The 20,841-nt window shown below is 44.5% G+C and overlaps 1 protein-coding gene across 7 annotated transcripts in view; it reads left to right on the top strand.

Moving 5' to 3' along the window:
- St6gal1 (ST6 beta-galactoside alpha-2,6-sialyltransferase 1) overlaps positions 1-20,841 on the top strand; it is a 131,144-nt gene that overhangs the window by 77,228 nt on the left and 33,075 nt on the right. For 5 of the 7 annotated variants that reach the window (XM_052158510.1, XM_052158513.1, XM_052158512.1 and 2 more), the window contains 3 exons: positions 8,252-8,386; positions 11,747-12,392; positions 19,337-19,434. In XM_052158510.1, the coding sequence (XP_052014470.1) occupies positions 11,795-12,392; positions 19,337-19,434 (696 nt within the window). In that variant the 5' untranslated portion in view covers positions 8,252-8,386; positions 11,747-11,794. Of the gene's footprint in view, positions 1-567; positions 618-909; positions 1,007-8,251; positions 8,387-11,746; positions 12,393-19,336; positions 19,435-20,841 lie in introns of those variants that run through there. The other 2 variants (XM_052158511.1, XM_052158516.1) reach the window with 2 other exon arrangements.

Raw genomic sequence — 20,841 nt, 5'->3', positions numbered from 1 at the left:
GTAGAAGAGACAAACAATGGAGCAGAAGCAACAGTTACAGACTGAGAGTACTGAAGACAGATATATTCTTAGAAGAAGTGCATGCGTGCGTGCATGCGTGTGTGCATGCATGTGTGTGTGCATGTGTGCATATGTGTGTGCATGTGTGTGTGTGTGCGCACACACACACACACACACATGCACACACATATGCAATGGAGTAATTCAGAGAATTAAAGAAGTTCTCTTTCAGGGCACATTCTTTGTTTTCCCAAGGATGCTCCACAGCTAGCACATTCTAGATCCCTGTTAATGAGCTCATGGAGCCCCACCTGAGAAAAGCTGAAGGCGTGGGGAAATGATAAAACACCCTAGAAGAAAACAGATGTGACAGGGACCTCAGAGATGAGAAGGAAGTGAAACGCTCCCCCTTCTCGGTATGGAGACAGACACAGTTTTCTGGTTTTTTGAAGCACAGGGGTGTGGTGTAAGCGTAGTGGGGGAAGTGGAGTAAAAGGTGCATGTGTTGCCTAAAAGCCCAGTGTTTAATCAGCCTTCATTATAGGCTCTTTCTGTGCCTTCCTCCCCGCTTAGGCCCTTTGATTGATGGAGCAGAATGCAGATTGGTGTTTGGTGTGGTAAGACTGGGCTAGTTGCCTGCTGGGACTGGGGCATCAGCTGCTCTGGGGAGTGGGTGTTACACAGAAGGAGAGTTAATGGGGCATGAAGGGGCTGCTTTTCACCAAGCACCTGTACAGTAGACCTGTACAATGAGACGTTTGCTCATCTGCCTGTTGGATACAAGGCTGAAGAGAGCAAATCACCAGGAGGGTTTTTTTTTTTTTTTAAATCTGTTCATATTGTCTGGCTTTGGTCAGGGATTTTAGCTTTGGGGCCAGTGCACTCCTCCCCACAAGTTCTGTTCTTTAGGCTGTCAGACCAGCACGACGAGAATATATTCTGTTTCTGAAGACTTTAGCATCCCTTCCATCACTGTCTGCCTGGATGGGGAAACAGCAGATTTCTGGTAAGAGAACTTTTTAGAAGCCCCTTTATTCTCAAAGCTTTGATCCGGGCAAGATCTCACTTTCCTCAAGCTTAGTCTTATGGAGCAAGTACAAAAGCTGCTGCCCTCAAACTGGAAAGGGCTAATGCCTTCCTAAACCGTCTGACTTCTCAGATTCCTCAGTGACCACTCAGTCTCCACATGCAAGTAATCCCATTTCTCCTCAAAGAATTTATGTTGTTTTGTTCAAATTAAAGTTCAAATAAGGTCTCTCTCACATATCATTATTATATCTTTAAAATTTTTTTGGGTTTCGTCTATCTATTGATTTGTTGTTAAAACCAGTTCAATTGTCATATAGAAACCATTATTTTCTGAATTAGAAAATAGGACCCAGCAAACTTCCCCTCTTTACTATTTTAAGTATTCCCCTTCCTCTTCCCTGCCCTCACACTGCCCATCATATTTTCTAATATCTGGAATTGCATTTGAAGCCTTGGCAATAAAGAGCTTGAACATTTCTGGTAAGGACACTCATAGGTAGTACTGTGTGCTCTGAATTGTCTTATATGGTGGGTTGAGGGGTAAATGTTGTCTCTGCCCCATTCTGAATGATGTCAAGACTCCACTGCTCATGTGGGTTTCCTGATCATGAGAGATAGCTGTGTTTAGTGTTTGTTTTTAAGATAGAATAGGAGCCTGCTTACATAAAGTTGGGGTAGCCTTTGAGAAGGGGGTACTAATTCCTGCTGAAGAACATGGAGGACTTCATGGAGCTGATTCTGCCAGTAGGCGGGAGTATATAGAGTCCAGGGGGTCAGGGTTAGTTGTTTTAGGTTAGACGCAGCCAGTTCATTTTTAGTAATAAGAGGAATATAGGTGAGCCCAGGCCACGTGGGCTGTTAGTGTAGTGGAGAAAGTTCTGTACAGGAACATTCTGCTGTTCTAACGAACAAGGAACAAGGTCATCAGAGTGAAAGGAGAGGAGATGGAGAGGAACTCAGGAAGAGTGGTAGGTAAGTGCAGTTGGGGGAGACCATCATTGCCAGACTGTGTTAAGCATAGACTACCCATAGCCTTCAGTGGTCAATCATGTGACACGAAATCAGTAAATGAGTCTATGTATACGTGTGCATGTGTACATGTGTGTGTGTGTGTATGTGTGTGTGTCTAGTTAGTTCAGCTGCATAACTGCAGGAGTGAAATGTGATAGAGTTGGATTTCTCCAGAATTGGAATTTAGCAAATTATATGTAATGATAGTGGCTAAGGAAGTCATCTTAGGATTGACCATTGAATTTAAGATGGAGGAAGTGAGGATAGGAGGATAGAGGGGACATTTAGAGAAGATGGTTGAGGTTGAGGTAATCATCAGAATAAGTTCCAAAGGCTGAAGTGGTGACTGGAAGGAGCATGTCTGAAACTGGGATTATGATTGGGTATACTTCTTTGGGAATAATAAAATCAGTTATTTCCTTGAGAGTGCATGGCCGAGATAAAAATCAACTGTAGTAGAGAAGGCTGTTGAACTGTGAGGCCTAGGAACTGGAATACTCTTTGGTGATGAAGAATATCACTTGAGTATTGTGATGGGCATAGAGTTGGAGGAAATGCCAGTGAGCCAGGAGCAAAATCTTCCAGAACTGAAGGGGAACATCTGTTTTTGGACTAGAGCAGAAATGCCCACAGCGAATGGGAGGCTAAGGTCAATGGTGTAGACCTCGGGGAGCGTTTATTGCAGGAATGAGATAAGAGACCCCAAGGTCTCACTACAGCCCTTAGGTCTGTGTGCTGCGCAGGTGTCAGGGGTTCTCATCCTGAGTCCACACACCTCGGGGAGCAGCGCTTAAGGCACTAGGTATATTTTTACAAGGAAAATGATTGCCTTTCTTGTTAAAGTCTTTCTAAACAAGAGAGATGACTGCTTGCACAGCTCCGTGTAACTAGAGGTGGTAATCTTTGTCTTTAATCTTTAGTAACTCACAGACTAAAGGAACATCTGCAAATTACCGCTGTAAAGGGGATGCTAGCAATTGAAAGGGATCATGCAGGGCGGGGTGGTATCAGAACCATTGTCTTCTTTCATTAAAGATTATTTCATTAAAGGCATGGTAGTGCATACCTTTAATCCCAGCACTTGGGAGGAAGAGGCAGGTAGATCTCTTAAATTTGAGGCTAGCCTGGTCTATAGAGTGAGTTTCAGGGTAACCAGAGCTGTACACAGAAATCCTGTCTCAAACAAAACAAAATAATAATAATAGTAATAATAATAATAATAAATATGATGATGATGATAATTTCTTAGTTATGGGCTGGAGGAGTCTGACTAGATGAAGGGATCATTGATATTTATCTGAAAGGAAGAAGTTCTTCATGTGGTTGGAACAGATCTGCAATCAGGGGAATGTCACATAGTTTCAGAGGGCTAGAATAGGTACATTAGAACTATATTGATCTCTATGAGAATGAGGGAATCTTGAAAGTCAAGAGTTGGGGTTGGAAGGTGCAATAAGTATGGCCTACATGAAAGACAGTTTGCACAGTAGGAAAGCTATGGCACAAAAGTGTCTGGACCATTGAGCGTTCTCCTTGAGTTCCCTGGATACATTTCCTTTTCTTGTCTGTTTCCTCATTTGAAACACTGGGATAGTATTGGCCTCCACAGAGTAGGGGCAGCGACGATGTTAGTGAAGTGCTATGCACAATACTTACCACAGAGGCTATTACAGTCCTTTGAGGCATCTCTTCTTACTTGGTTTATAAATAAGACATAGGATCAGCCATTGCCCCCACTTTCCAGTGAGTTAGCTGAGTCTTGGGACTTTGAGTTAGCCAAGATCATGTGACTGATGAGAGGCAGAACACAGGCGGTTCCCTAGCTCAGGCCGATACCAATCACATGCTCAGGATTGGAAACTTGCCACTGTCATTATAGTTGATAAGTTTGTCATCCTGAGCCAAGGGTCCTGATCTCACTTTTACAGCTGGTGGACAGTCACCAGTCAGCCATCTCATGAGGGGCAGTGATGACCTTTGGAAGACCCTTGGTAGATCTAGATAGACATCTTCAACTGGTTCACTTTTAGAATTCAGTTAAGCATGGTTTTTAATCCTCTTGGGAGGCAAGACTTTCTGAGGAAATGCAGTTGACAGGAGGAAGAAAGATCTGGGGGTAGGTGGCTTCTTCTCATGTCTGGGGATGTTCCTCATTAAAAATCTCATGTCCCAATAGTTGGTGTCTTAAGAAACAGCAGGGAACTTTCATCTGCCGGCATGAGGTTCATCCAAGGGTCAGCACTTTTTGAGTGGGTTATGAAAGAGTGTCTATCATCAGCAACTCCTGAAATATGCAGATTGTTTAAAGAACTGCTTCATTCAGCAAATACTTACTATGTTCCTACTATGTGCCCAACACTCACCGAGTGTCTGAAGTTCTCACTGACAATAGCATTAAAGAAGGGGACAAGGTGGACACCCACACATCGGTAAATGCTATACTCACAGGAAACTATAAATTAGAGGGGGGCTGTGAGAGACATTTTCCAGCTCTCCCAGGAGGCTGCTCCAAATCCACTTCTCCTCTGAATTAGTAAAGGAAGCTCTGAACTGGTTTTCCTTTTTCCCAAGCTGAGGACTGAGGCGACGGCTTTGGCCGTGTTAGGCAGGCACTCTACCACTGAGCTAAATCTCCAACCCTGGCTCTGAATGCTTTAGTAAATGATAAAGGGACGTTTTCCACATTTGCGGCTGTCTTGCTCTACTTCTGAGGGAAATGGTTCTTTCAGAGAGACCCTGTGGTCTTCAATGGAGCAGCCTCTCCATTTTGCTGACAGAGCTGGTTGTCAGGATACCACAGTAAACCCTTCGGGTGTGCCGTTGTCCTGGTTGTGGCTAGTCCTCTGTGACAGGATTGCCTACTGCTTTTCCCTGATTGCTAATCTCCTGAGATAGGCTTCAAGGCCAGCTTGATATTATGTAGCCAGTTGATTGCATAGGATGAAGAGTTTTCTTCAAAGTTGTCCTCAAGAGTTTGCCTTAGTTACCCAACTATCATCATCATCATCATCATCATCATCATCATCATCATCATTCTAGAACACCAGTTCCTCAGCTACTTTCCTGACACTTGAACATGCTTGACTTGTACTTGTAATCACGTGTGTACTGACAACATATTCTGTGTTTCCATTAAAATATACTGTTTTCTTCTCTATAGCAACAAGGGTTCAGATGTATGTGTTCATATGATTCACAATATTATTCAGAGTATTCGTTCAAGTGGATGTAACTTCTAGGGGTATTTGGAACTTAAGTCAATGATTTTCACCATTATAAATAGGTTGGAAATTAAAGCCTCTTTTTTGAACATATTATTGCTTTCCAGCATTCACATTCTTTCCTCAGTAATTCTCGTTCAGTCTCCACAATTATAAAAGGTGAGAACTCATTTCACATGACAGGAGACTAAAATGGGTATCTCCTCCTTTTAATTGCTTATTCAGCCCTAGATTTTTGGCTCTTTCAGATAGACTCTGTGGTCAGTAGTCACAAGATCCTAGCGCTTGAGTAATTTCAAGAAGGGCGAAAGTGTGTGCTTCTCCTTCAGGCGTCTGACTGTCTTATTGCGATCTGCCAGGCGAGGTAGAAGACAGTTTTGATGACTGCTGTGTGCTATCTAGTCTGAAAGCCATTATTTTAATGTTCTGTTGTTCCTCGGAGGTCTCCCTTAAGATCAACCTTGAGGCTCAATGGGGGACACATGGATCTCCATGGGAACGGGATATAGAATAGATTTTGTGGTGGACTGTGGGTAGGGGGGTGGGAACAGGCAGGATCAGGTCGGGGATGGGCCTGGTGGAGGAGCGAGAGACAGGTTGAGAGAGTATTGGGAGAGATGACTGGAATTGTGGGACATTTGTGGTGTGTGTGTGTGTGTGTGTGTGTGTGAGAGAGAGAGAGAGAGAGAGAGAGAGAGAGAGAGAGAGAGACATAGAAAATTAGTGCACTGGAAACTCCCTGAAATCTATAAGAGTGACCCTAGCAAAATCTCTTAGTAACAGGGGATACAGAGCAGGAACTGGCCATGTTCTTCTATTAGTAGGCAAGGCTCTGTCCATGGGACTGGAACATCAACCCAGCCACAAAACCTTGAACCTGCAATCTGTCCTGCCTGCAAGGCATGCTGAGGTAGTGGTGGCTCAGGACTTGTGGGGTTGGCCAACCCATGATTGGTCCAACTTGTAGCTGATGTCAGGAGAGGGGGCCCACACCTGACACTGCCTCGATGACCAGGAACTAGAGGTAGGGCCATCCCAGAGATCCAGGATAGAACCAAATACAAGTGGCAAAGGAAGAAATGGATTGATTCCTAATGATACTCTGTTATGCTCATAGGCAGGCACCTAGCCCAGTTTTCATTAGAAGGGTTCCATCTTGCAACCACTGGGAGCTGATGCAGAGGCCCACAGGCAAGCACTAGGCAGAGCCAGGGGAAGCTCAGAGAGGAGGGGAGGAAAGGATTGCAGGAGCCAGAGGGGTTGAGGACACCATGAGAACACGACCCATGGCGTCAACTAACCAGGGTTTGTAGGGGCTCACAGAGTCTGAAGTAACAAACATGGACACTGTTTTGAGTCTGAGCCTGCATGTACCTTAGGGTTGCATAGCTTGGTGTCCTTGCAGTACTCCCAACAATGATAGTGGGGTGCGGAGTCTCTGACTCATGCCTGTGCTTGAGACCCTTTTCCTCCTAGTGGGTTGCCACCCCCAGCCTTGATATGAGGGTTTGTGCTGAGTCTTACTGTAACCTGTTAGGTTATGTTCTGTGGACATCCTTGAGAGACCTGCTCTGGTTTTGTTTGTTCAATTTTTGTTTGTTTGGAGGGAAACAGAAGAGGAGTTGATCTGGGGGGAAGGGGAGATGGGGTGGAGGGACTGGGGAGAGTGGCAGAAGGGGAAACTGTGGTGGAGATATAAGGTATGAGAGAAGAATAAAAGTTTAAAAATATCAACCTTACATATCACATGCTTCTCAGCTGTTGCATCCCATTTATGATGTATCTGTTCACAGTTCACGTCACCTGCCTCTTTCTTTTGGGAGGCCTTTTGCCATATTAGTCCTTTATTTTTATTTATTTATTTTCTATTTTGTATATGGATGAGTGTTTAGCTTGTGTGTGTGTGTGTGTGTGTGTGTATGTGTGTGTGTGTGTGTGTGTGTGTGTATGTGTGTGTGTGTGTGTGTGTGTGTGTGTGTGTGTGTGTATACCATGTGCGTGCAGTACCCACAGAGGCCAAAAGAGGGTGTTAGAGTCCTTGGGAATGGAATTATAGATGGGTTCCTAGCACCCACAGGCACACATGCAGTTAACTGCTGAGCCCCCTCTCTAGCCTCCATATTACCCTTGCCTTATACATTGACTCTGTTTCCCTTTTTATTTTTTTTTTTTATATTTTTCATTGTATGGCAATTTAAATTTTCTTGCAATTAAAAATTCATTTAGCTTTTCCTTTGCTATTTTGCATCAAAACTGGAAAGAATAACTATAGAGTAAATTCTGGTTTTGCCTTTAAAAATATTATAAATGTTATGCTAACTATATAAAGCTTGGCTTTTATTTTCTGGATGGTGGAATCAAGCCCAGAACCACGTGCTTACCATACAGATGCTTGACCACTGAGGTATATCCCATGGCTATCCTTTTTTTTTTTTTTTTTTTTTTTTTGTAATCTCAAAGAATAATTCTTGTCTAATCTAGACATTAAAACATCAAAGATGGACCTGTCCCTCATTCTCCCACCCTAGGTACCACTTTTCTCCTAGTACCTTTTCTTTTTCAAATATTTTTTTGTCTGAATTTGAGTAGTATTTACAGTTCTGTAACCCATGTTAAAAATACATGACTCAAACTTTCCCATATCACTAAATATTTTGTACAAAATAAATAATTAAAAAAATATACCTAGAGATTTTTTGAGGGTGGGCAGTAAACCCTTATGCTATTTATTCTTTAGGAGAGACTGATCACCTGTTCCTTCCCAGATGGTTTTGTTATGTCTGCCTCCTCTTTCTAGAACATTCTTATCTGGCATGCATCTTTCTCTAGGCTCTCTGGATTGTTCATAGATCTTGAGTATCTCATGTGTGATTGGCCTTTAGTTCTTCCTGGATGTGTCCACACTTGCAAAAGCGCCCCTCCATCCTGTTAATGTTTAACGCCACTCTGCTAGAGAAATAGTCTGACCTCCTCCTTTATTTGGATTTCAGATGGTTTTTGATTATCCTGAGAAAAATGAGCCTTGGCCTCCAGACCTAGGAAAGTAAACTCTTTCCCATGGAGAGCAGTGCTGGCTCCTGAGGACCTAGAGGGCCTGCAGCCCCAGAGGGATTAGCCAGAAGCAGGTAAGAAACTCCTAGAGGCTCGAGAAAGTGGGGGGAGTCGTGCCTGAATAAAAACCCAGGGACCAGGCTGTGCTGGCGAGGGCTCCGTACTTCACTGTCTCACCACAGCCTCACAGCTCTCTCTCTGCTTTCATTTCCAAGTCTTCTAAATGCTTGTTTAGTGAGGGCCAAGAAGCTGTGGAGGGCAGGCTTGTTCGTCTCTATAAACTGCAGATAGAAAGTCTGAATCATTCTATAATTGATAGCCTTTTATGAGAATGTTTATAAGCCTTTGACATTTAACATTACATCTGATACTACGCATGCTTCAAAAAGTAGGAAGGCAGAACTCCTTATTTACAGAGGCTCTCTTTATGCCTACCTAGTGTTGGCTTCATCTCCATGGGTGGTAATGGACAGGATTACAATATTCTTTTTTCGCTAAGTCTCCTCCAGGTATTACATTTATTGATACAGTTTCTTCAGCTTTGTAATCCCTTACCGAGCCTGACCATGTTCCAGGTTCAGTCCTGGGGCCAAATTTTATTATACAGAAAGGGTACAAGAAAGCATTTTCCTTTGGCATAAGCTTGGCACAAAAGCCAAGCTTCCTACACACTGGTTGCTAACAGTGATTGTGGTCAAAGTCAAGGGTATCGGAAACTTACAAAATAAGTCTGGTGATAGGAAAGTTCACAGGTCGCTTCTCTTTTCTCTGAGGTAGGTATTAGGTGAAGCCTTCTTCAGTGTCTGTCTTGCTCCAAGAGCTAGGCAGGTGAGAACGAGCCCTTCAGCTTACTCAAAACCCCAGCTGATCTTAGGAGATGGCAATAGGGAGGGACCACACAAGCACTGATGGAAGGTTCCAGATGAGAGTCTTAATGCCCTTGTGTTATTTGGGGGTTCTCTAGAGTCAGAGAACTTATGGAATGAATCTCTTCTGTATATGTATAAGTAGGGAATTTAGTGGAATGACTTATAGGCTGCAGTCCAACGAATCCATCAATGGCCAGCTGTGAATGGAGAGTCCAAGTCTAGTAGTAGCTCAGTCCCTGAGGCTGGGTGTCTCAGGTGTTCTTCTGTATATGTTGGAATCCCTCAGAAGTAGGCTCCAATGCCATAGAAGAATACAGATCACACGTATGCCTTCCATTTCTAGATTGTTCTTAATTCCAGATCTAATCAAGTTGACAGTCAAGAATGCCCATTACAACCATGAAGACCCAGGCCTTGAGGTCATCTGTGGAAGCTGCTTTTTCTTAAGCATCCCGTGAAAGGCAGTGCCAGCCTTCTTTGAGGTGCCTGTCGTAACACTAAGGCAGCCTTTGCTGCCATCTCCTCTCCCCCAGACTTGTAAGCCGCATTCCAGCTCGTCATTCACACACGTCATTTCCATGTCACTCACCCAAGTTCACAATTGCATGTGTTTCTCAAACCTGCACATGGAGCTCATGGGGCCTTCCCTGTTTATTTCAAAGCACCATGCTGGATATTATAACACTTAAGAGCCCCTGGTAAATGGTGCCCACCAATGATGGCTAATGGAGAACACTTTGCTCTTACTGGGAGTTTCTTTTCTGGGCACTCTGATTTCTGATTTCTGATGGTCAACACTATTTACTAACCCTGATCAAAATTTTCTGTTCTTCAGTGCAAAGACTATAAACCAGTGTGGTATTTTTTTCAATTATCCTGAGGCTGTGACCCTTTAATATAGTTCCTCATGTTGTGGTGATTCCCAACCATACAATTATTTCATTGCTAATTCATAACTGTGATTTTGCTACTACTGGGAACCATAATGTAATATTCAGGCTATCTGATACAACATGACTCTCAGAAGGTCTCAACCCTCAACCCTGTGAGGGTTGAGACTCACAGGTTGAAAACCACTGCTATAAACCATTAGATACAGACTAATCTGGATTGGAATCCTGTGTCCACACTGGCAGTGACATTGAAGACTTGCCAAGCCCCAGTCTCGTCATTCTAACACAGAGTTGTGAAATTTCACTTTGCAGTGTTTGTGCTTGGTGAGAGGTTGCAGGTGAAGTTTCCTAAATGCCATCTCTCTTCTAGTTATTCTTGAGCTGCCATATGGTCACGTGGTCAGAGATACTGACTTGTCTGGGGAAATTTAATTCACTTGTTCTCCTGTGACGTGACAAGCCCTCTACCTCCCACTTCGTGAATCTGAATTCTTGTCCATCTCTGTTTGTCACATCACTTCTAAAATATCATCCATTCCATTTTCAGCCACCCACATCACTCCTGACATGGCCTTCTTGTCAAAGGAAGGGCTGGTCTCCTTTCTCTGTTCAGAACACCTCCCCAGCCTTTGCCTTTAGCCAGTTCCAGCTGGTTAGTTAGCTCACCCTTTTATTTAGCACTTCCAATTTGGCACTGATGAAATGGGCCAAGATGACTGTTCTATAGAACATGCTCAGGGGCAGGCATGTTCACTTGTTCACGACCAGCAAGAACGGAATCAAGAGCCCAGGATTCATGAATTTCCAGTCTAGAATTCCTTCTGGTGTTTCTCAAACATCCTCAGGAACAAGCTTGGTAGGAGGGGACTTCACAGAGTAAGCAAAGCCCCAGGGTCAATTGCTTTGAATCATCCTGGTGAGTAAACTCGGAAGAGGAAAGAATTTAGTGTTTTCCAAAGGATACACACCTTGTTTGAGTACAGAGTGTTTCCATCTTCCGCTTAGTTACCCAGTGCATTCTGAGAAAGATATGAAGGGCGGGCCCAGATACGAAGGGGCCATCCTAGTTCTTTTACCAAGATTTCCTATCTTATGTCATAAAATGATATAGCTTTTTGGGTAGACTGTGGGGCTAACCTTTGGTCTAGAAGTCCCAGATCATAGCTCTCACAGAACTGGATTACAGGTGCGTGGGATTTCTCTGGCTCTTTTAACTGATGTAGGATTTAAGAGATTCTGTGTATAGAGCGGTCAGCCTGTTCCCTTTTCCTGCTGCTTTCAAGCCTACATGTCTTTGTTCCACAGAGAGCATGGGTTATGGTGTGAGAGGCTCGGGTCTAAGAATCTTGAGCGAGCTGGAGCAGTGAACAGAAGCTAAGAGTCACGGTGCACACAGACTAAGGGTAGAAAGATGCATACATGTTCATGGCTCAGTAAGATGTTCGGAGGAATGCTGCCTCCACTCAAAGTCCAAACCAAGGCTTGTTTTCCCCTCTGGCTTGCTCAAGGCTGTGTAGTTGATGGGAGGCAGCCATGATGGACGTCAAGCCTGTCGGGTGCTCGATCCCTCACGTGGCCCATTACCCCCCCCCCCCCCCGTCCTATACTTTGGATATACTCGCCATCATCTTTCTTCCCCTTGCTCTCTTTGTTTCCTTTTGTTTTTTATTAGGATTAGTTCCTGCTCCCAACAGTGGCTCTCCTGCCCGCACCATTCATTATGATTCATACCAACTTGAAGAAAAAGTTCAGCTGTTTCGTCCTGGTCTTTCTCCTGTTTGCAGTCATCTGTGTGTGGAAGAAAGGGAATGACTATGAGGCTCTTACAATGCAAACCAAGGAATTCCAGATGCCGAAGAGCCCGGAGAAGGTGGCCATGGGACCTGCTTCCCAGGCTGAGTTCTCAAACAGCAAACAAGACCCTCAGGAAGGCATTCAAATCCTCAGTTACCCCAGGGTCACGGCCAAGGTCAAGCCACAGCCCTCCTTCCAGGTGTGGGACAAGGACTCCACATACTCAAAAGTTAACCCCAGGCTGCTGAAGATCTGGAGGAACTATCTGAACATGAACAAATATAAAGTATCCTACAAGGGGCCGGGGCCAGGAGTCAAGTTCAGCGTGGAATCGCTGCGTTGCCACCTTCGAGACCATGTGAATGTGTCTATGATAGAGGCCACAGATTTTCCCTTCAACACCACTGAATGGGAGGGTTACCTGCCCAAGGAGAACTTTAGAACCAAGGCTGGGCCTTGGCACAGGTGTGCTGTCGTCTCTTCTGCGGGATCTCTGAAAAACTCCCAGCTTGGTCGAGAGATTGGTATGTGGCTTTGTTAGGGTTTCTATTGCTGCAACAAATTTCATCTCCAGGAAAGAAAGTTGGGGAGGAAAGGATTTATTTGACTTATATTTTTGCTCACCATCAAAAGAAAGTTAGGACAGGAACGCAAACAGGTCTGGAACCTGGAGGCAGGAGCTGATACAGAGGCCATGGAGGGGTGCTGTTTACTGGCTTGCTCAGCCTTATAGAACCCAGGATTATCAACCCAGCAGTGGTCTCACCCACAATGGGCTGCACCCTCCCCCAATGATCACTAACTGAAATTGTCTTGCAATTATAAATGCCTTGCAGTTGGATCTCATGGAGACATTTCTTCCTTCCTCTCCTGACTTTCTAGCTTGAGTCAACTTGACATACAAAAACCCAGTTAGTACAGTATATCAGAGCTGTTCTCTGAATGGGTGATGGTTGTCCTAGGATTGACTGGGGAATTTCAAGGCCCTAGCAGAAGAACCTAGGCACAGCTTTACAGACTGGCAGAGTCGTCCCAGCACAATGGTTTTGGATGTCTTTCTTGGAGTGAAAAATGCCCCCAAGGATGTCTAAAAAGACGGGACTCAGGATTGTATTTTTTTTGTTTTAATATAATTTTAAGAATTGATTCTTTAAGAATTTCACACATGTATATATAGTATATTTTAACAGTATTCAAACTACTCTGTCCTCATTCCTAGATTTTTCCACCACATCCCCTCTCCAACTTCATGTCTTTTTTTTTTTTTAAATAGCCTTCTGTGTCAAAATAATGTGCACACACAGTATTCCACTATAAGACAATCAACCTACCAGGTCCCACCATCCTAAAGAAAACTGACCTTCATCCAGAAGCCATTCAGGGTTACTGTCTCCTCACCTATCCGTCCCCCACTCACACTGAGTTGAGGTTATTCAGGATATGTAGGTCTTAGGTAAGCAACCACAGCTGCTGGGTGTTCACTGCTGCAGTGATTTTGTCATCCAGAAGACACTGTTTGGTCCCAGTTCTCCATTGCTTCTGGTTTTGACCTTTCTTTTCCGTCTTTCATGGTAACCCTTGAAGGTCTACTGTATCTTTTTCCATTAAAATATCTTCCTTCCCTCCTCCCTCCCTCCCTCCCTCCCTCTTTCCCTCCCTCCCTCTCTCCCTTCCTTTCTTCTTTTTCTCTTTTGTTTTGTTTTTTTCTAGACAGGGTTTCTCTGTGCAGCTCTGGCTGTTCTGGAACTTGCTCTGTAGACCAGGCTAGCCTTGAATGCAGAGATCCACCAGCCTGTTTCCTGAGTGCTGGGACAAAAGTCATGTACCACCGCTTACAGCCCGCTTAGAATATATTTTTTTAATCTGTTTGGAATACTGGTATTCAATGGAGTATTTCATTTAAGAAAAAGAGAAAGGAAGGAAGGAAGAAAGGAAGGAAGGAAAAGAGTTGTAGTGGTGCTAAGAGCAAAACCACTGTGGTATTTGAAAATACTTGAGGATCTAAGCCTCTGCTTGTTTCTAGGTCTGTGGAAGGCAGGCTGCCACGAGCCACAGAGGCCAGCCTTGGGCACTGGCCAGCACCTTCCCTTGTACTCAGGCAGGCTCTTATTGTTGTTTGCCCATTGCTGGGTACACCAGGCTAGGTGGCATGTGCACTCCCGGGGACTCTTCCGTGTCTGACTCTCACCTCCTGTAGGAGTGCTGGGATTTCAGATGCAAGCACCGTGTATGGCTTCGGGTGGGTTCTGGGGTGTGTGTTCTCACGCTTGCATTTTGCCCCCTGAGCTGCCTCCCTAGTCCCAGTTCTGATACATGTGAATTCCTTTAAGTCTCACCTGGCTAATTCTCAGCTTTTCTCTTAAAAAACATCAATTCAGCATGATTTGGTGTGTGTGTGTGTGCATATGTGTGAGAGGGAGTGCTTGTGTATTATGTGTGTGTACATGTGTGTATGTGGTGCATGTGGGTATGGAGGGCAGAAGACAACTCTGTTGAGAATTAGTTTTCTTTCTTTCTTTGTTTCTTCTCTGCAATAGGATAGTGGTGTTTAGGGTGGTCCGTATTAGATGACCTCTAGCTCTTTCTATCAAGTTATTGTCTGGCTAAAATCATGTTCAGGATTAAGGCACCTTTATGTGGATTATGTAGATCAAACTCAGGTTACCAGACTTGGACAGTGCAAACTTTTGCCTGATGGGCTTTCGAAGGCATTCTAGCTGCAGTTCTTAAACTGGGCATCTTTAGGCTAACTCCAGGTGTTTCATGAATCCTCAAACTTTCCTGCAAAGCTACTCAGACGGGTTAGGTGTTTGCAAGTCTGTCTGTGTTTTTTCTAATAGTACGCCTGATCCTCAGAGTGCTCTCTAACTGTAAGGGGCCCCATGTCAAAAGACTCCAGTCTGCTGTTATTAAACCCCTAGCAGCCAATAAAGAGCCAGAGTCTGTTCATATTGGCAAACTTGCAGCTGAGAGCCTCACTGTGCAAAGCTACTTCCTTTTGTTATTTGGATAGAACTCTGGTTATGGAGAAAGCCTTGCTGTCAGGCTGGGGTCCTAGGAAGGTGAGGTCACACACTGCTTTTAATTTCCTTCTGGTGACTGCCAGGGAGAGTGGCCTGAAACCAGGCATAAGCTTTCAAAGAAGGAATGCAGACCCAAACTGAATTCTCTAGAACAGAAGGAGGTGAGATCACATTTTCTGTCTGCCTGTGTCAGTAATGACTCTAATGAGGCTCACGAAATGGCGAGCCCACCCCAGCTTTGGTTTTTAAGACTTTTTAAATTTTTCTTTTCCTTTTTAGAAACTAAATGCAATTGATTTCTGTCATAGGCCATAGAATTAGTTTAGTTTCTTCTCTGCATCTGCAATAGGATAGTGGTGTTTAGGGTGGTCCATATTAGATGACCTCTAGCTCTTTCTATCAAGTTATTGTCTGACTAAAATCATGTTCAGGATTAAGGCAGAGCTGTATCTCCTTGTAAACTGCAGCTACAGATTCATTTTCAGGTGTTTTATTTTATTTTTTATTATTTTCTATATTCTTTGTTTACATTCCAAATGATTTCCCCTTTCCCAGTCCCCCCCCTCCCCATAAGTCCCATAAGCCCTCTTCATGTGTTTTAAAACATTTTTAAAGTTTGAATTCATTCATGAATTGGGTTGCAAAGCCAATTCATGTGCAGAACCTTGGTGGTTGTTTTTCCATCTATAGCAAGACACTCATAAGGCCTCTAACAGTCCCACAAATCAAAATGTGGTGGCTCCATCATCATTAGGGCCTTTAAAAATTAATAGTATGCGTATGTGTATAAGTTATTTAGATAAGCCGACGGTTTTATTTCAAACTATAGCATATTTTTAACATACTATCACCAATAACAATGATACACTCACTGTGTGCTTGGCATAGCCGCTTTCTTCTTTTTAAATTTTATTTTTGTATATGGGAGTTTTGCCTGCATGTTCGTCTGTGTACTAGGAGCATGCATAGTGCCCATGGAGACTAGAAGAAGGGTATTCGATCCCTGGCCCTGGAGTTACATACATACTTGTGAACTGCCTGTGGGTGCAGGGAATTGAATCCGGGGCTTCTGGAGGAGTGGCCAGTGTTCTTAACTGCTGAGTCATCTCTCCAGCCCCTCAGTTCCAAAACCAACATTTTTGTTCATTCTTTGAGAATTTCTAGCATGCTCACACAGTCTATTTTGAGCATATTCACACACACACACAGGGGGGGGGGGAGAGAGGGAGAGAGGGAGAGAGAGGGAGAGAGGGAGAGAGGGAGAGAGGGAAAGAGAGGGAGAGAGGGAGAGAGGGAGGGAGAGCTCTTGCTCCAGATCTGCCTCTGGCTCCTTGGAACTTTTTGTGTTTTTTGTTTTGACAACTCCCTGAATCCAGTGTGTGCTGCTCGTGGGTGTGAGGCCATCCACTGCAGTGTGGGCTACCCACTAGGGGCTGCATCCTTAAAGAAAACTGATAAAGTCTCTGCTGGGAACTGTACACTCTTCATAGCTCTTCAGCTATGTGCCCCTCCCCCTACAAGCTGGTGCTGACTGGCTTTGTCCTGTTTAGCACCTGCTGTCCTGGGCCCCAGGAGTCAACTGTGGAGGCCCAAGAGAATTGCACAACTGGTTGTAGACAGAGTAGGGGTTGAAGGTGGCTAGGTAACACAAAAATGCTGGTGTTAAGTTCAGTGTCTCAGAATGATAGTGGCCTCTGAGGGAATTTGGCTTCGTCAGTTCCTTCTTCCCCAGAGGAAGAGAAAACAGCATTCTGAGGCAAAAGCAAGGAATGAAGGATGCATAGAGAGGCTGTGGGGCCCATTGGGTGGAGAAGGGGAGGAGTTAAGGCAGAAATAGCACCAGGAGTCTGGGTGACAGGCGACAGACTACAGAAAGACATTGGATTTTGGCCTTTGTTTTTGTTTTGTTTTGTTTTGTTTTTTAATCAGTCCAGACTTCATGCTCAGGTCTCCGCAGTTCTGTGCAGATCCATGCACACCTGACTAAGTGCATCTTTTCCCTCCTCTTCATTTCCCCTTCCCTTGTACCGTGGTTCACAGAAGTCCCCTAGGCCATCATAAGACATATTTACATTACCATTCATAACAGTAATAAAATCATAGTTAAGAAGTAGCAATGAAACTAACTTTATCGTTAGGAGCCACCACACCATGAGGAGCTGTATGAAAAGGTCGCAGCTCTAGGAAGGCTGAGAAACCTCTGCCCTGGCCAGTTCCCTGCCTAATTTACACCATGTACCATGTCCTAACCAGTCCCTCTCTGGTTAGGAGGGACTCCCTGCGTCCTAAGCTGTGCCTGACTATGCTTTGGGTCTTGGATCTGAACTGTCATATTATCAAAATATGAGAGTTCCTTGAGTGTGTCTCCCATGAATTCCTGTGTATACCTTCTTTCTCCATGCAGTAAAACACAGTATCTTCTTAGGGAGGGACCTTGTCTTTTCTGCCCTACATCATGGTCTCTGGTACCTAGAACTGCCTGGCATAACCTAGTCTTCGATCAGTATTTTTCTGCACGAAGAAATGATCATTCCTTTTTTTTTTTTTTTTTTTTAATGCACAACATCAAGGACTTATCCAAAGGACTTATCCAAAACTTTCTGTAATGGGGAGTCTCCATTTTCCCTCTAAGCCCTTCTCCCCACTCCCACCTGCCTCTGGTACCTGGGAGTTGAAGTTTTGCACTATGTGAGTGGGTATGCCTTGCCTTCTGGCTCAGGGGAGCACTGGCTTGCTTCTGAGGAGGAGGGAAGACTCGGCTCAGTTCCTCTTAGTGCTCCCCCACAGGATGACCTCTGGCTGTGGCTTTCTGGGGTCAGAAGTCTCAGCTCCTGTCAGGTAGAACTTTCCAACTCTGGTTTTGCTCTTTCTTTTTTTCTCTTCGGTTCTGTGCGATCAGCGGGTGAAGCAGACAGGAGAGGAAGATCTTGCTGTGTTCCTTTCCTTCACGGCTGGTGGCAATGACCTTCCTCAGCTCAGAGTCTCTGCCCCTCCTGCTGGGGTATACCTGGGGCTAGGAAGAGCTCCTTGCAACCCTCAGTGCTGTTCTGATTTCCTCAAACTCAGCCATGTACCCAGCACGTTTGTGACTCCTGGGATCTGAGACTGGGAACATTGCCTACGTGCCGTTTCTGATAGGCCCATGTTTTGCCTGTGGTTTTCACTTTGAAGCCTGTATCTAGTTCTGAGAAACCTATTGCAACCTGTGTTGTGTAAGCGTGGACCCGCTGCCCTCTCTGCAGAGTGCTGTGTGGAAGCTGATGAGATTTGGATATACTCATCTTATATTGTTTCCAAGCCATCCCAAAGGCACACTGTCCAGGAATTCTACACTGTAGTTTCTGTAAATAAGGTATCTGGAGTCCACAGTTTAGACTAATATTCACAAGTTAAAGTAAAGAGGAAGACTTTCATGGCTTAATTCTGCAGGTATCCCCTTTATGGGTCGTTTTGTATGGATCTGAAGGCCTTCTGTTCTTCCTATCTTAGCTCTGTGACTATTAAACAGTGCTAAACAAATCCTCGTGGATGACAGATTGTCTCTGATGCAGATTTTGCTAGTGAACCCCAAGTTTGTTTGAGGAAGTGGGGTTGGCTTACAGTTTCAGATTCAGTCTATTATCATCAAGGTGGGAAGCATGGCAGCATCCAGGCAGGCCTGGTGCAGGAGGAGCTGAGAGCGCTGCATGTTGTTCTGAAGGCAAACAGGAGAAGACTGGCTTCCAGGAAGCTAGGATGAGGGTCTTAAAGCCCACGCCCACTGTGATAGAAACACTCCAACAAGTCTGCATCTACTCCAACAAGGCCACACCTCTTAATAGTGCCACTCCCTGGGCCAAGCATATACAAACCATTGTAGCAATTAATAAAATATATTATTTCTAACAAAATACTTCAAAGCCAATGAAAAACACCATGATTTGGGAACTTAAGTGTCACTATGATTTGTCCCATTTCTGCCACACCAGATTTATGACCTCCTATGAGCCTCCGGTTCCTAAATGCAACAGATGCTCCGGGGCCGTCTTCAGTGACATAGTGGATCCCTTCTGTGTGCTAAGCATTGCACGTGCTTCAGAGGGCAAATGATACAGAATCGACATAACCTGGCATGGCTAGAAATCGGTTGTACTGGTGATGCCTAGTGAATGTGTGTTCTCTGATAACTGAGAAAGGATTCTGCTATAAGTAGCCTGCCAGCCCTGATCATATTTCTGCAGTGTCGGTACACACTGGCGCCAGTTTCATGGACGCCATGTATCTTGCAGTGGCCAGCAGACCCATGATCATCTCTGTGAGCTTCATTGGGTACCACACTCACATTCACGTTGTAATAGCCCCCAAGCCTCGTGTATTTTGATCTCCCCTCTGCCTTCCTTTTTCCTGTCTGTCCTCCTGCATATTGCCAGCACTCACCCCCATTTTCCGTTTCCTGTGGTTTACAGATAATCATGATGCAGTCCTGAGGTTTAATGGGGCACCTACAGACAACTTCCAACAGGATGTGGGCACGAAAACTACCATTCGCTTAATGAACTCTCAGGTAAGATTCTTTTTTTGCAGAAAGCACATCAGAGGAAGACAACTCCAGTGCGGGCCCCAGTGCCAAGTGTGTCGACATCAAAGCTGCCAAGTTGATTAAGTTTCCTGACTTCCCTGAGTCCCAGATACAGCTCTGAAGAAGGGACAGTGCTTCCATGGCCAGCTTTCTGGGCCCATAAAATCCTCTCCACATGAATAGTGTACACAACAGAGCTGCCCAGGGTCTAGGGAAACAGGGTTCTGGTTTCTCTTGTAACCATGCAATCGTGCCTGTAATTTTAGACAAGGGACCAGCAGATCACAGGACATCCAGGGGAGAAAGAGACATGTTGTGATAAGTAACCAAAGATAGTACAGAGCTCGAGGTGTAAACACTACCCAAGTGCAGGGCAGAACAACAGTGCCATGGGAGTCTATGGACGATGTACTAGAATCTGTGTATTACTTCATGGATTTGCTAATCCTTCTCTAAAGTAGTAGTAGACATGTTGCTTTCTCAACACTAATAGAAAGGTTAGACATGTTCTTACCAAAAAGTTCTGTTAATAAATTTAGTGAAAAGAAAAAACACCTGAATTTATGCACATAGTCCAAACTGCATGGTAGCCAGGCACAGTGGTGTGCATGTATAGTCCCAGCCACCTGGACGACTGAGACAGGATTAAAACTCCACATTAATGTAGACAAATAGATAGATAGACAGACACATAGATAGATAATAGATGATAGATAGATAGATAGATAGATAGATAGATAGATAGATGATAGTCAGACAGATAAGTTCTGTACTAAGATTGCCAATCTAGTAACCCCACTATTAACAGTGATGTTTGATCTTCCCTCAGCTGCCATAGGAGCCTTAGATGTTCCTCTGTGGATATATAATCTCTCTACTATTTCAGTCTACCTCTTAAGGCTGTAGGGCTGGGATCGGCCAGCAAAGCCCACCAGAACCTTACTAGGGTCAAGGCTTCTTCCTCCCCTGCAGCAGAGCTCCGTGTCTTTATTCCTTTCTCTCTTCCCTTTCTGACTTGCTGGGACTTCCAGCTGCTGGGACTTTGCACTTCTTCCTGTTGAGTGTTCTTTGTATCTGAGGCCACGGTCTAAGAGGTAGGGTCAAGGAACTGCTGTGCATGCGAGCTTATTTCTTGTCCCGTCCCCTCCCAACCTTATTTTGAGGACCGGTATCTTGCATTATTGCCCACACTAGCCTTGACCTCTGTTCTTCCCTTCCTCCCTCACAAGTGCTCAGAGTCACCCACATGAGTCACCATGCCTTGTGTCACTATTTTAATTTAAAAACAGAAGTTACTTTCTATCCTGGCAATATCTCTAGTTTCCGCATACTTCTGGTATCTCTGTGCTATTCAATCTCAGATTTATCTTTATTTTGTAGAGACAGGATCTC

This window comes from Apodemus sylvaticus, chromosome 15 (genome assembly GCF_947179515.1).
Source record: "Apodemus sylvaticus chromosome 15, mApoSyl1.1, whole genome shotgun sequence".
NCBI classification, from domain to species: domain Eukaryota; kingdom Metazoa; phylum Chordata; class Mammalia; order Rodentia; family Muridae; genus Apodemus; species Apodemus sylvaticus.
Note: the sequence above shows the minus strand (reverse complement) of the source record. Positions and strands in the feature narration are given on the sequence as shown.